This window comes from Primulina tabacum, chromosome 4 (assembly GCF_025594145.1).
Source record: "Primulina tabacum isolate GXHZ01 chromosome 4, ASM2559414v2, whole genome shotgun sequence".
Lineage (NCBI taxonomy): Eukaryota > Viridiplantae > Streptophyta > Magnoliopsida > Lamiales > Gesneriaceae > Primulina > Primulina tabacum.
The window spans coordinates 18,560,710-18,574,021 of NC_134553.1; the positions used below are offsets into that span (position 1 = coordinate 18,560,710).

The 13,312-nt window shown below is 36.0% G+C and overlaps 1 protein-coding gene across 2 annotated transcripts; it reads left to right on the plus strand.

Moving 5' to 3' along the window:
- Positions 1-4,787: 4,787 nt before the first annotated feature.
- Positions 4,788-7,261, plus strand: LOC142541575 (vesicle transport protein GOT1-like). Of its 2 annotated transcripts, none has more exons than XM_075648079.1 (7): positions 4,788-4,831; positions 4,914-5,000; positions 5,502-5,593; positions 5,685-5,765; positions 5,837-5,934; positions 6,032-6,113; positions 6,866-7,261. In XM_075648079.1, exons 2-7 carry the CDS (start codon positions 4,970-4,972, stop codon positions 6,902-6,904), a joined length of 423 nt encoding a protein of 140 aa, XP_075504194.1. In that variant the 5' UTR covers positions 4,788-4,831; positions 4,914-4,969; the 3' UTR covers positions 6,905-7,261. The 2 variants fall into 2 exon arrangements, with proteins under 2 accessions (XP_075504194.1, XP_075504195.1); XM_075648080.1 differs by having other exon boundaries at positions 4,797-4,825.
- The last annotated feature ends 6,051 nt before the right edge of the window (positions 7,262-13,312 follow it).

The window sequence follows — 13,312 nt, forward strand, 5'->3', positions numbered from 1 at the left end:
TCACACATCTTTGTGCAAACAAAGCTCCGGATTCTTCACGATGCTCGAAGTGACCATTTGATCACCAGAAAGAATAGAAACCTTGAAGCCTGATCCCATATATTTGGGTACAATCTTTAGTCTCTTGACGAATGTCTCGGATATGAGTGAGTGTGTAGCTCCCGAATCTAGCAATGCGTAGGCAGCTACACCTAAAATGAATATCCTCCCTATGACGAATATACCATCAAATCAAATCGTGTTGAAACTTAAGGTATTTATATCATTAATTACCCAAGATTCTCGAAAATTTCCATTTTAGTTCTAGTAATTCTCAAAAATTACCTAATTTGACCCAAATAATTTTATTTTGAAATTACGTTTATAACACTAAAGTTTCAAATTTTCTTCAATTTGGTCCATAATTTTTTGAAAATTTGCATTCTAGCCCCATAAAATTCAAATCCAATTAATGAAGGCTCTAAAATCTCGAAAATCATTGTTTTGATTCCTAGGACTCCAGAAATTGCGAAAAAATCCACCATTTATCGAGATTTTACAAACAGTCCCTAAACTTTTTAAAGTTTGCAATTTAGTCCCTGAATTTTTGAAAATTCCAGATTTTGCACTTGAACTTTCGGTTCCCTCAATGTCAGTCCACGGACTCTTGAAAATTTTGGTTTAGCTATCGGCCTTATGCAATTTAGCCCTTAAACTTTATGTTTTTGCACTTTGGTCTCCAAGATTTCGAATTATGCCAAAAACATCCCATAATCTCGATTTTTTTTTTTCAATTTTAAGCCTTAAATTTTATATTTTGGTTGAATTCATTTCTTTACATTATTAAGGATTACATTTTATGCTCAATTTCTATAAGTTTCAATGCGATCCCTTAAATCCAACCATGGTAAAGCATGCAACCTAATTTCCTCTAAGTTCTTCATTATCCCAATCAAGTCCACTAACCAATTTAACATTTAATACAATAAAAGCAATATAAAAATGTTAAACAGCTAGGTTACCAGTTATTAAAGTCGTGTCTGGCTCTTCCTCGGCTTCCTCAGCGTGCATCACATAAGCTCTGCCCACAGTTTGTCCTTTCTTCTTCGAGCAATCAGCAGCCTTATGTCCCTGCTCCTTGCATATGAAGTACCTATATGTTCGTCACATGCACTTGTCATAGTTTAAGCGATTGCATTTTTTGCATAGTGGCCCTTCTTCAAGTTTGGTGCTCCAGACTGTGGTGGATTATGTCAACTGAGCATTGTCTTTACATATCATCGTATCATTGTATTAGTCACAATTAATTCACCTCCTTCAACCTTTCATATTTCCGTCACTTATAAAAATTCATACATATATAAATTATTTTTCTTTTAAACCAAGCATGCAACATGTCTTTTAACATTAACGTTTATCATAAAATCCCATAAAAATTCCAAAGAAACATTTTAACAATTAAATTACAGCATTCAGGAAACTGCCAGAAAGTCTAATATTTTTCAGGTGTAAAATAACCGTTTTTCCCCTGAAACCCTAACTTTCTCAATTTACCCTTAGACCTTAAACTGACGACCCAAATCTATCCAAACTTAACATATCACCTTTAAAATACACCCATAAATATTTCTTAGATGTAAACTTAAGCTCCTCCAATAATTCCCCGATTCCTTTTTAAAGCTTAGACGTACATCCCGGTTTTAACCCAAATGGACTCGAAACTTAACCAAACCTTACCAAACTCTAACCATAGCTTAAAAACACCTAATCATATACTTTACGACCCAAATACAACCATTTGAGACCTTGATCGAGAATAGAACAGCTGCTGAACTTTCCTTGCCCTAGGTTCGAACCCCTAGCTTTCTTCCACTCCAGCCCTTAACCACTCGGTCTAGACCCTAGTTGACAATTCTAAGACCTTGACCACACCTAGGGCCCTACTGGACAGAATGTAACACGCCTAGAAGCCCCATCCCTCAAATCCGATCCCCCCGAGCCATGCGCGCGACCTTGCCCTTCGTTCCCAGTCCTTTGCCCTTGAACTAGCCCTCGTTTAGGTCTCCTGGACACGCCTTAATATAAGCTAAGTGTTGTGCTTCTCAATGACCCCTATTTGAAACCCTAACTCCCTTATAAACCAATTTTTCGTTCAACCTTGTTAACCTCCATGTCCTGCCCTTATGCAGCCCTGTCTAGGCCCCTAAATCCTCTGAAATTCATCCCTTACTATATCCCTATAATGACAGCCCCTTTATGCATCATAAGAAAGAGTTTTAGAAGGAGAAAACACTAGTTTTGTGCATGTATATTCATAAAAACGAAAATTTAAAAAGTGTATCATATTTTCATGCAAACATGCATCAAATCATGTAATATGGTGTGAAAGATGGGTGAAATAATATTAAGGCGTGCCTTTATGTTTATTACGAACGAAAAACGACTTGTGATGCGAGGAATGTTGGCGGAAAGACGAGGGATGCAACCTTGCTGATTTTTCCTTCAAATTTCGTGACTTTCCTTCTCAAAATTTCATTTGAGGTGTGTTCGGTTGAGCGCTGATGGAGAGTCCTAGTTTTCTAGGGTGAGGAGCGTGTGTTTTGTGTATTTAGGTTAGGGTTGTTAGCTTAATTTTGATATAAAATACATGGTGCAAGCTTAGACCCATTAACCTAGTATAATAGGCTCATTAGATGATATTTAAAATATTTTGTTTAGGAAAGTTTGTGAAAATATTGGTCGAGTTGTCAAAAAGTCTCTATTTTCATCGAAAATTGATTACTGGTTTAAAATGCGGCTCGGCGCGTGAAAACATCTCAAAATACCTCATTTTCGAAAATATTCATTAAAATATACCTTATATTAAACAATTAAAAATAATTATTTAATGCAAATATTTTCTCTTTTTTTGCCTTCAGTCTTTATTCCTCGATCTCATCTCAAATAACCTTTAAACATAATTTTATACATTCTAATAAATAACCTTATTTTAAACATGTAAACATGCATACCATAATTAATTCATTCTATTATAACTATTTAACTATTCATTTTTCATTTTTTCCTAGATTTGCATGCAGTTGGATTACGTTATTGCATTTTGGACCTTACAGGTGGAGTCGTTCGTCGTCGAGTCATGGTCTGTTGAAACAAGTACAAACTTGTTATAGGTTGTAAATATATTTACATGATGATTTAGAGAGGACACGGGTAGAGGTCGAAAGTATAAAATCGAGGAATGTAAAGTTAAGAAGTTTTTGGCATCGTTCTGAGCACATTCGATACCTCGAAAAATATATTTTTTTAGTCGTATGTAAAGTTTATGATTTTATAATGTATTTTCAACGTATGAAAATTTTATGATGCGAAAATGTGTTAATTATGCTTAAAATGTCGAGGCATTCTTATTTTAGAATTTTCAAGGAAATGATATTTATTATATAAACGGAAGGAAAAGAAAATATTTTGAATAATGTGATTTGACTGTGACACAGAGGATATGTGAGGGATCCGTCGTAAAAATGGACGGTGATCTTACTTTATCTTAGGTCATGGCCCAGTTACGAGAGTTGTTGACGCCCCACCGCCAGGTACCATGATTTATAGATTGATCAATCGAACAAATGATAAATGATAAAGGATAGTTATTTCCATTGATCAAACTTCACCGAAAATGAGTTGTGATAAATGGTGAGGAAATGCTATATAATGTTAAGTTTTTTAAATGACTTATGAAAATGTGTATGCTAACGATTTTTAAGTCGGATGTATTTTATTAAAAGTATTCTTATTAAATACATTTGCTTGTATACGTATTATTTGCTATCACGATAGAATGTGTTGAGTCATTAGACTTACAAGGTTTGAATGGTTGCTGTTGAGGAAAAAGATGAGGGTGGAGACTTTGACTTTTGCACGGGCTGGACTGGACAGTACACACTCAAAGACATATCATTTCAATGTTTTTTTTAGACTTTGAAATTTATTTAGATATGGTATCAAATTAACTTTTCATTTAGCATTTTCCCAAATTGAAGCTTTAATTAATTATTTTCAATGAAGAGTTCTTTTCGTAAGTTATAAAATTTTTTTTTAGTATTATTTAATTTTAGTAAGAGTGAGGGACGTTTCATGCTTGCAATATGGATAGTAGTTCACATAATTCTCTATGATTTGTTTATGAATTTTCTCAGCGATTTTTCACAACAAAGTTTTAATAAGGCGATTAGCAAAAAGGAAGAGTTGTCATGTTTTTTTCCTTCACTAGGTTATCGTCCTATTGGGTTTTTCCTTGTAAGATTTTATTGAGACGCATCCATCGTCAAAAGAACATACAAGGAGAAGCATTAATTTGTACTTTTTTCTTTCGTTCAAGTTTCTCATTAGGTTTTATTGTCAAGGTTCTAATGAGACAACACCTGAATCTCCATGAATTTTTCATGCAACCATATTGCAAAATGAAATATTGAACGAAGTAGTAGTTATGTAAATAATTATCTAACGAGGTGTGTTATGATATAATTATTGAATATATTAATTTCATTATTTGACTTATTTTATCACTAATTTATAGAAGAAAAAAAATAGATTCAGCACGTTTCAGACTTTTTCCCCGTGTTTTAACAATAAATTTTTAGTTTTTATTTTTAAATAAATTAATCGAACAGAATCGTAATCGACGGTTCATGGATACGATTAGATTAAGGACCGAGTTGTTTAAACCTCGAACCGGTGGTTCAGTACAGTCTAATGTCTAGAGTCGAATCGTTTCCTCAAACGGACAGTTATTATTATTTCTTCCCCTTCTCTGTAGAACAAACAAGGGAGCTTCAGATTTGTCACGACAGTAAATGTTATGGTTTTCTTCAGTTTTCATTGAATTTGTGTTTCTGTTAAAGCGGGGATTGATCTTGTAGAAACCGTTCGTATATCAGATTATTTTTTGAGTGGAGCATTGTGGCGCGCTGTGCTCGAATCTGAATCAGCGAAGATGATGGCCTTCGAGATGAACGACAGGAAAAGTGAGTTGATTTCATCCTCGCATCTTCATTCCTTTTTATTTGTTCTTTTAAATGATTGTTTTATGTGATTGTTGTTCGTGCGTGTTGGTGCATCGTGTGCAAGCATGTGTTTATAGGCATTTTGCGGATTTTTTGGTGGTGACGAAAAGTCGTTGATTGTTGCCTGTTTCTATGCTGTGCAGCAATGAGAATTTTGGTTTATAGATCAAACTAGCTATTTGGATTAAATTTCTGCTTTAAATCTTCGATAACCTTGCAGAAATAAATTGAGGGTGCCTCAGATTTAACCGTAAACCAACATTATTCATTTTTACGTAAGTAATCAAGCTATCGTGTATTTGTTTATCAACTTTTTTTATTTGCATAGATAGTGGCATTTGATTTTCATTCCTTCGTTTTGCCAAATTTTGATCTCCTGATGTTCTGGAGGTTGTTTTATTTTGAGAGTATGAAAATAACGGACTTGCTCTTGTTCTTTTTTACTTTGTTTTGATGAAACAGAAATTGGGCTCGGTTTGACTGGTTTTGGAGTGTTCTTTTCATTTCTGGGGATAATTTTCTTTTTCGATAAGGGACTGCTGGCAATGGGAAACGTAAGTTTATAATTCTAAGGGTTGACTAGGTGTTTCCCAGTTATTCATTTCATGTCTCATTTTCCACTAGCTGTCTTGTTTAATTTAACAGGTCCTCTTCATCTCAGGGGTGGCATTAACCATTGGACTAAAGTCGTCTGCACAATTCTTCGTGAAACGTTCGAATTTTAAGGTTCACTAGGCTTATCAATGACTTGCCATTCATATGGATTTTTGTCTCATCTCGTATCACATTTTCTATAGGGAACAATTTCATTTGGTGCTGGCTTCATTCTTGTTATAATTGGATGGGCCGTACTAGGGATGATCCTGGAGGCATATGGTTTCGTTGTACTCTTTAGGTGCACTACTTCTCAAAATACGAGATGATCATTGTTTTTAACTATTGTTAGTCGCCATCTTCCCCTTCTTGATTTGGTATTTATCATGTATTTGCAGCGGATTTTGGCCAACTTTTGCTATTTTTCTGCAGAAAATACCTATTATAGGTTGGATTTTCCAGCAGCCTCTTGTTAGATCGGTATGCTTGTTTTCCTTGTTATTAGTATTATTTTCTTATCAAATGCAGAAATAATTATGGCTTTAATGCTAGTAACTAATAAAGGATCACATAGAAGGATTCTGGGCATTTTTTATGGTTGGATGGATGGTCAATATTCCTCATGGCTCTAGCCTAGGACATTGTCTGGTGTGTGAATGTTGTGTTAAGTTTTCGTGGTCTCCTTGCATAGAGTTCTCCACATGTTTGGCTGGAATTCTTCCATGTTACTAGGAGTTGTGACGTATTAATTGAACAATGAAGATCATCTTCGAAATCTGATTTGTGGTATCAAATTCGGTAGTTATTTTTTTTATTGATTGAACAATTGATATTCTGCCCTTGAATATTAATATGGTTAATTTACTACTTTACGACCTTCCATTTGAAATCCCTCAAAGATGAAGCCTTGGAATAATGCTGAATTATATCAAGGAATTAAACATCTTCCAAGTGGAACTACGTGACTAGTGGAAAAAGAACCTGATTACTTGTTTATTTAGAGATATCATGCTACCTATGGATACATTTTATGGCTATGTAGTCCATTTAAAAGAGTGAGTTACTTGAGATAGAATGATTCTGCCATTAATCCTAACTGAAGTAACAAGGGTTTGTACCATTTCTCTTCCTTTTGCCTTTTCACCTATATTGAGCGTTAGACTATGTTTGAAATAGACCTGCTCATGCTCGTCTTCGTTATCCTGATATTTTGAATTGGGTGTTCTTTGAAGTTCTTTGATCGTCAACGTGGAAAAAGAGTACCTGTATAAGTGTATAGTTTGGCGGCTCCTGCACTTTCTAGTGCTGTAAAAACCTTTCATATCATCGTTTCCTTAGAAATTGATTGACAGTATAGTATGCTCCGTCGAGGAAATATGCATGACTTGTATACATGTTAATATTCTTGACCTGGCTTCACTTGTTTGTCACCAGATTCCATCAATTCTTTGTATTTTTCCTTTCAACAGAACAGTCACATTATACAGGAAAGAATTTGGTATACCTTGGTGTGTAGGATAAGTTGTGTGTAGATTCTACGATCATTGTCATTCTATTTTTGGCTCATTTTTGTTGAGGTCATATACAATCATCCGCTCATTACGAATTACTTCCCATGTATGGCTCACTAAAGTAACTTTTTTTTACAAATCTATTCCGTGTATTTTTTATTTTCTAAATAGTCCTATATCTAATTATGATGTAAATCATTAAAATTTTGTTACATTCGCCTTTTATAATATTTTTATTTGCTAAAATATACATTACTTAAATAAAGGTACAATATATCAACATTTAATGGCTAAAACTATTTAATTTGAATCATATTATTTTTTTTAATAAAGTCCAATTATATTGGTATAATGTTTAAAATTGTATTTTTAATTCTGGTTTTATGTTATTTGAGTAGATAAAAAAATTAAATTTATTTAGAGGCAAGAATAAAAATCCATAAAAATAATCAATTTACTTAACAATTATTTAGGATTGCCAGAATATGAAACGTATATTTGGTGACTATGAATATCACTTATTAGACACTAGCAACCAGGCACATAGGTCGCATGTATATAACGAAATATATGAATATTGAGTGTTAAATATTTGTAAATAAAATTGTATTGTAAAATTACTTCGTTGAGTTGTGAATATTTTTATATGTATTGCAATAATCAGTGTATGAAAGTGCTAAGTTCTTGATGAGTGTTAAGTGTTTGTGTTCGTGTTTTCTCGTGTGCAAATATAAAGACGACACAAAGATATTGTTAGAGTAGGTGTCTGGCAAGCTAACTTGTGGCTCCAGATTTATTGACTCTGATGTAAAATAATCTTTATTTTAATAATATTTTACGATTTTATTCGGTTATGACATTATACTTTATCTGTATACCCATACAAGCTGCATAGTTAAAGTCTTTGAATATACAATAGGTATCATGAGGTCTGCGTTAAAACGTAAGATCATGGAACTCATTAGGAAGTGTACCGTATATTCTAAACAAGTTTCTAGTCGAATTAGCCGCCTAAAAAAAGGATAAAGATCGCTCAAACTTGAGACTAACTTCTATGATGTAAACGCCATGTTTCATTGGCAAGGGCATGAAGATGTCCATTCACACAGATGAGTGATCATATGATGATACAATGAACAACTCCCCCTCGGACTGTCCAAGTGGTTCTCATTTATCGAGTAGAATAGTCCGCAGTTATGGTTGTATACCATTAGTCCTTTGACCCGCACAATGTAGGGGCTATACGTACTAGCATGTACTTTGATCCGTTTACCGACTCCATCGAGAGTTATCAAGTGGCGAGATTGAGTTTAGTTTTGAAATACGTAGGAGCAAATGCATTGTAATCATGGATTAACCGTTTGCCTAAGGGTAAAAATATCCTATGTGGTCTGATGAGTTAATAGTTAAAGGAATCTCTAGCCGGAGTAAGATATGTGCAGTTTGGAAAGGTGTTTCCTCAGTTGCGCATACCATGACACTCTTACTCAAAGATAAATCGCATCGTTATTGAATTCATATGCAACTCTCGATATACCAATGGTTGCAGATTCGATCGTGATATATTTGTTGAAGGGACCGTACTATACGCTAACCACGACTAAAGGTTCTTGCAAACACTATCAGTGATATGTAGGGTATCATGGGACGATGCTACTAGATAGTGTTTGGGCTTACCCTAGTTAGGTTGGATCGTGAAAAGGAGTACTCGGCTCCTCTTGCTCCACAATTCCTTCATGAAAAATTTTCAGTCGATGTCCATTCACCTTAAAGGGATTTTCAGAATCTCCACGGATTTCTACAACACCAAAGGGAAAAACTTCAGTAACAGTAAAAGGCCCGGACCATTTGGAGCGAAGTTTACCTGGCATGAGTTTCAAACGAGAGTTATAAAGAAGAACTTTTTGTCCAGACTCAAATTCCCTGTGCACAATCCTTGCATCATGCCACTTCTTTGTCTTTTCCTTGTAGATTTTCGCATTCTCATATGCATCAAGACGAAATTCCTCCAGCTCATTGAGTTGTAGAAGACGATGATAACCTGTAGCTTGCACATCAAAATTCAAAAATTTGGTAGCCCATAATGCCCTATGCTCTAGTTCAACAGGGAGGTGACAAGCTTTTCCATAGACCAAACGAAAAGGGGAAGTTCCTATAGGGGTTTTGAATGCTGTTCTATATGCCCACAACGCATCATCCAATTTACTAGCCCATTCCTTCCTCGAAGATCCAACGGTCTTCTCAAGAATTTTCTTAATCTCCCTATTTGACACTTCTACTTGACCACTAAGATCATGGAACTCATTAGGAAGTGTACCGTATATTCTAAACAAGTTTCGAGTCGAATTAGCCGCCTAAAAAAAGGATAAAGATCGCTCAAACTTGAGACTAACTTCTATGATGTAAACGCCATGTTTCATTGGCAAGGGCATGAAGATGTCCATTCACACAGATGAGTGATCATATGATGATACAATGAACAACTCCCCCTCGGACTGTCCAAGTGGTTCTCATTTATCGAGTAGAATAGTCCGCAGTTATGGTTGTATACCATTAGTCCTTTGACCCGCACAATGTAGGGGCTATACGTACTAGCATATACTTTGATCCGTTTACCGACTCCATCGAGAGTTATCAAGTGGCGAGATTGAGTTTAGTTTTGAAATACGTAGGAGCAAATGCATTGTAATCATGGATTAACCGTTTGCCTAAGGGTAAAAATATCCTATGTGGTCTGATGAGTTAATAGTTAAAGGAATCTCTAGCCGGAGTAAGATATGTGTAGTTTGGAAAGGTGTTTCCTCAGTTGCGCATACCATGACACTCTTACTCAAAGATAAATCGCATCGTTATTGAATTCATATGCAACTCTCGATATACCAATGGTTGCAGATTCGATCGTGATATATTTGTTGAAGGGACCGTACTATACGCTAACCACGACTAAAGGTTCTTGCAAACACTATCAGTGATATGTAGGGTATCATGGGACGATGCTACTAGATAGTGTTTGGGCTTACCCTAGTTAGGTTGGATCGTGAAAAGGAGTACTCGGCTCCTCTTGCTCCACAATTCCTTCATGAAAAATTTTCAGTCGATGTCCATTCACCTTAAAGGGATTTTCAGAATCTCCACGGATTTCTACAACACCAAAGGGAAAAACTTCAGTAACAGTAAAAGGCCCGGACCATTTGGAGCGAAGTTTACCTGGCATGAGTTTCAAACGAGAGTTATAAAGAAGAACTTTTTGTCCAGACTCAAATTCCCTGTGCACAATCCTTGCATCATGCCACTTCTTTGTCTTTTCCTTGTAGATTTTCGCATTCTCATATGCATCAAGACGAAATTCCTCCAGCTCATTGAGTTGTAGAAGACGATGATAACCTGTAGCTTGCACATCAAAATTCAAAAATTTGGTAGCCCATAATGCCCTATGCTCTAGTTCAACAGGGAGGTGACAAGCTTTTCCATAGACCAAACGAAAAGGGGAAGTTCCTATAGGGGTTTTGAATGCTGTTCTATATGCCCACAACGCATCATCCAATTTACTAGCCCATTCCTTCCTCGAAGATTCAACGGTCTTCTCAAGAATTTTCTTAATCTCCCTATTTGACACTTCTACTTGACCACTAGTTTGAGGATGATAAGGTGTTGCCACCTTGTGCGTGACCCCATACTTAGTTAACAGAGACTCAAAATAACGATTACAAAAGTGTTTTCCCCCATCGCTAATAATGGCTCTAGGTGTGCCAAATCTTGTAAAAATATTTTTCTTTAAAAATTGGATCACAACCTTAGAGTCATTGGTTCTACAAGCACTTGCTTCCACCCACTTGGATACGTAATCCACAGCCACCAAAATATATTTATTTCCTAAGGAATCTGGAAATGGCCCCATGAAATCAATTCCCCACACATCAAACAATTCACAGACTAAAATATTATTCAATGGCATTTCGTGTCTCCTTGAAATATTACCAACACGTTGGCATTCATTGCAATTCAAAACATAAGTGTGTGCATCCTTGAACAGTGTAGGCCAGTAGAATCCAGCTTGAAGGATTTTTGTGGCCGTTTTACTTGCCCCAAAATGTCCTCCAGTTGGACCACTATGACAATGAGAAAGTATAGAACTTACCTCTTCCGCTGGAATACACCTACGAATAATGCCATCTGCACAAATTCTAAACAAAAGAGGATCTTCCCAAAGATAATATTTTAAATCTGAAAAGAACTTCTTTTTCTGCTGATATGTAAGATGAGAAGGAATAAATTTGCATGACAAATAATTGACAAAATCAGCATACCATGGTAAATTAGAGATGCCATAAAGTTTCTCGTCAGGGAATTCATCTCTAATTACATACTTACCTTCCTTGGGCTTCTCCAATCTCGATAGATGATCAGCAACTTGGTTTTCAGTCCCCTTGCGATCCACGATCTCTATGTCAAATTCTTGCAGTAGAAGGATCCATCTTATCAATCTTGGCTTGGCATCCTTCTTGTTTAAGAGATACTTCAAAGCTGAATGATCCGTGTGGACTATCACTTTACTCCCTACAAGGTATGGCCGAAACTTGTCCAAAGAAAAAACAACAGCCATCAACTCTTTTTCTGTGGTGGAGTAGTTCAATTGAGCTCCTGAAAGTGTCATGCTTGCATAGCAGATTACATGCAAGAATTTGTCTCTCTTTTGCCCCAAAACAGCCCCTAAAGCAATATCACTTGCGTCACACATGAGTTCAAAAGGTAGATTCCAATCTGGTGCGACAATGATTGGCGTGGTGGTCAACTTTTGCTTTAATACCTGAAAAGCTTGTAAACAATCCTCAGAAAAAACAAAAGGAACATCTTTCATTAGCAAATTAGTTAAAGGCTTAGTAATACTCGAGAAATCCTTGATAAATCGCCTATAAAAACCTGCATGCCCAATAAAGCTACGAATTCCTTTGACATTAGTGGGAGGAGGAAGCTTTTCTATGATCTCTACCTTAGCTTTATCCACTTCAATACCTTCTTCAGAAATTTTGTGACCAAGGACAATCCCTTCCTTTACCATGAAATGACATTTCTCCCAGTTAAGTACAAGATTCACATCTCTTTAGCACTTTTGACAAATTAATTAAACAAGAGTCGAAGGAAGAACCAAAAACAGAAAAGTCATCCATGAAGACCTCAATATGCTTTTCAACCATATCATGAAAAATCGACATCATACAACGTTGAAAAGTAGCGGGAGCATTACACAAACCAAATGACATTCTTTTATAAGCAAATGTACCATAGGGACAAGTAAAAGTGGTCTTATCTTGATCTTCGGGGTCTATGGGGATTTGCATATATCCAGAATAACCATCTAAAAAACAATAGAAAGCATGACCTGCCAAACGCTCTAACATTTGATCAACAAAAGGTAAGGGGAAGTGATCTTTTCTTGTGGCATCATTCAATTTGCGATAATCAATACAAACACGCCACCCAGTCACAGTTCTAGTGGGGATTAATTCGTTATTTTCATTTTCAACAACAGTGATTCCCCCTTTCTTAGGAACAACATGCACAGGACTTACCCACTTGCTATCGGATATAGGAAAGATTATACCTGCATCAAGGAGTTTGATTACCTCCTTTTTGATGACCTCTTGCATAGCTGGATTCAATCTCCTTTGAGGTTGAGTGGTGGGAGAGTGCTCCTTCTCCATTAAAATTTTGTGCATGCACATGGATGGATTTATTCCCTTGATGTCAGCTATGCTCCATCCAATGGCATATATGTGATCCTTCAGCACTCTCAAGAGTTTATCTTCCTCATCACTTGTCAAGGAAGAAGAAACAATTACTGGCAGTTTATCTTCTTCCTTCAAAAATAAATATTTTAAATGAGGAGGAAGTGGTTTGAGTTCGAGGAATGGGGCTTCTTCTATGAAAGGTTTAAGTGATTTTGGAATATGTCCAAGCTCCCCAATCTTCGAATTCACCGATCTTGGCAAAGGCTTTGATCCCTCCAAGTAGTTCATACATTCCTCCACTTCTTCTCTGCTGGATTCCGTGGACTTTGGGCTAACCAAAAGCTTTTCCAGTGGGTCTTCAATCAAAGTATCCTGCACACTACACTCAACAATATCATCAATAGCATCTATTCTATAACAATCAGAAGATCCAGGATAT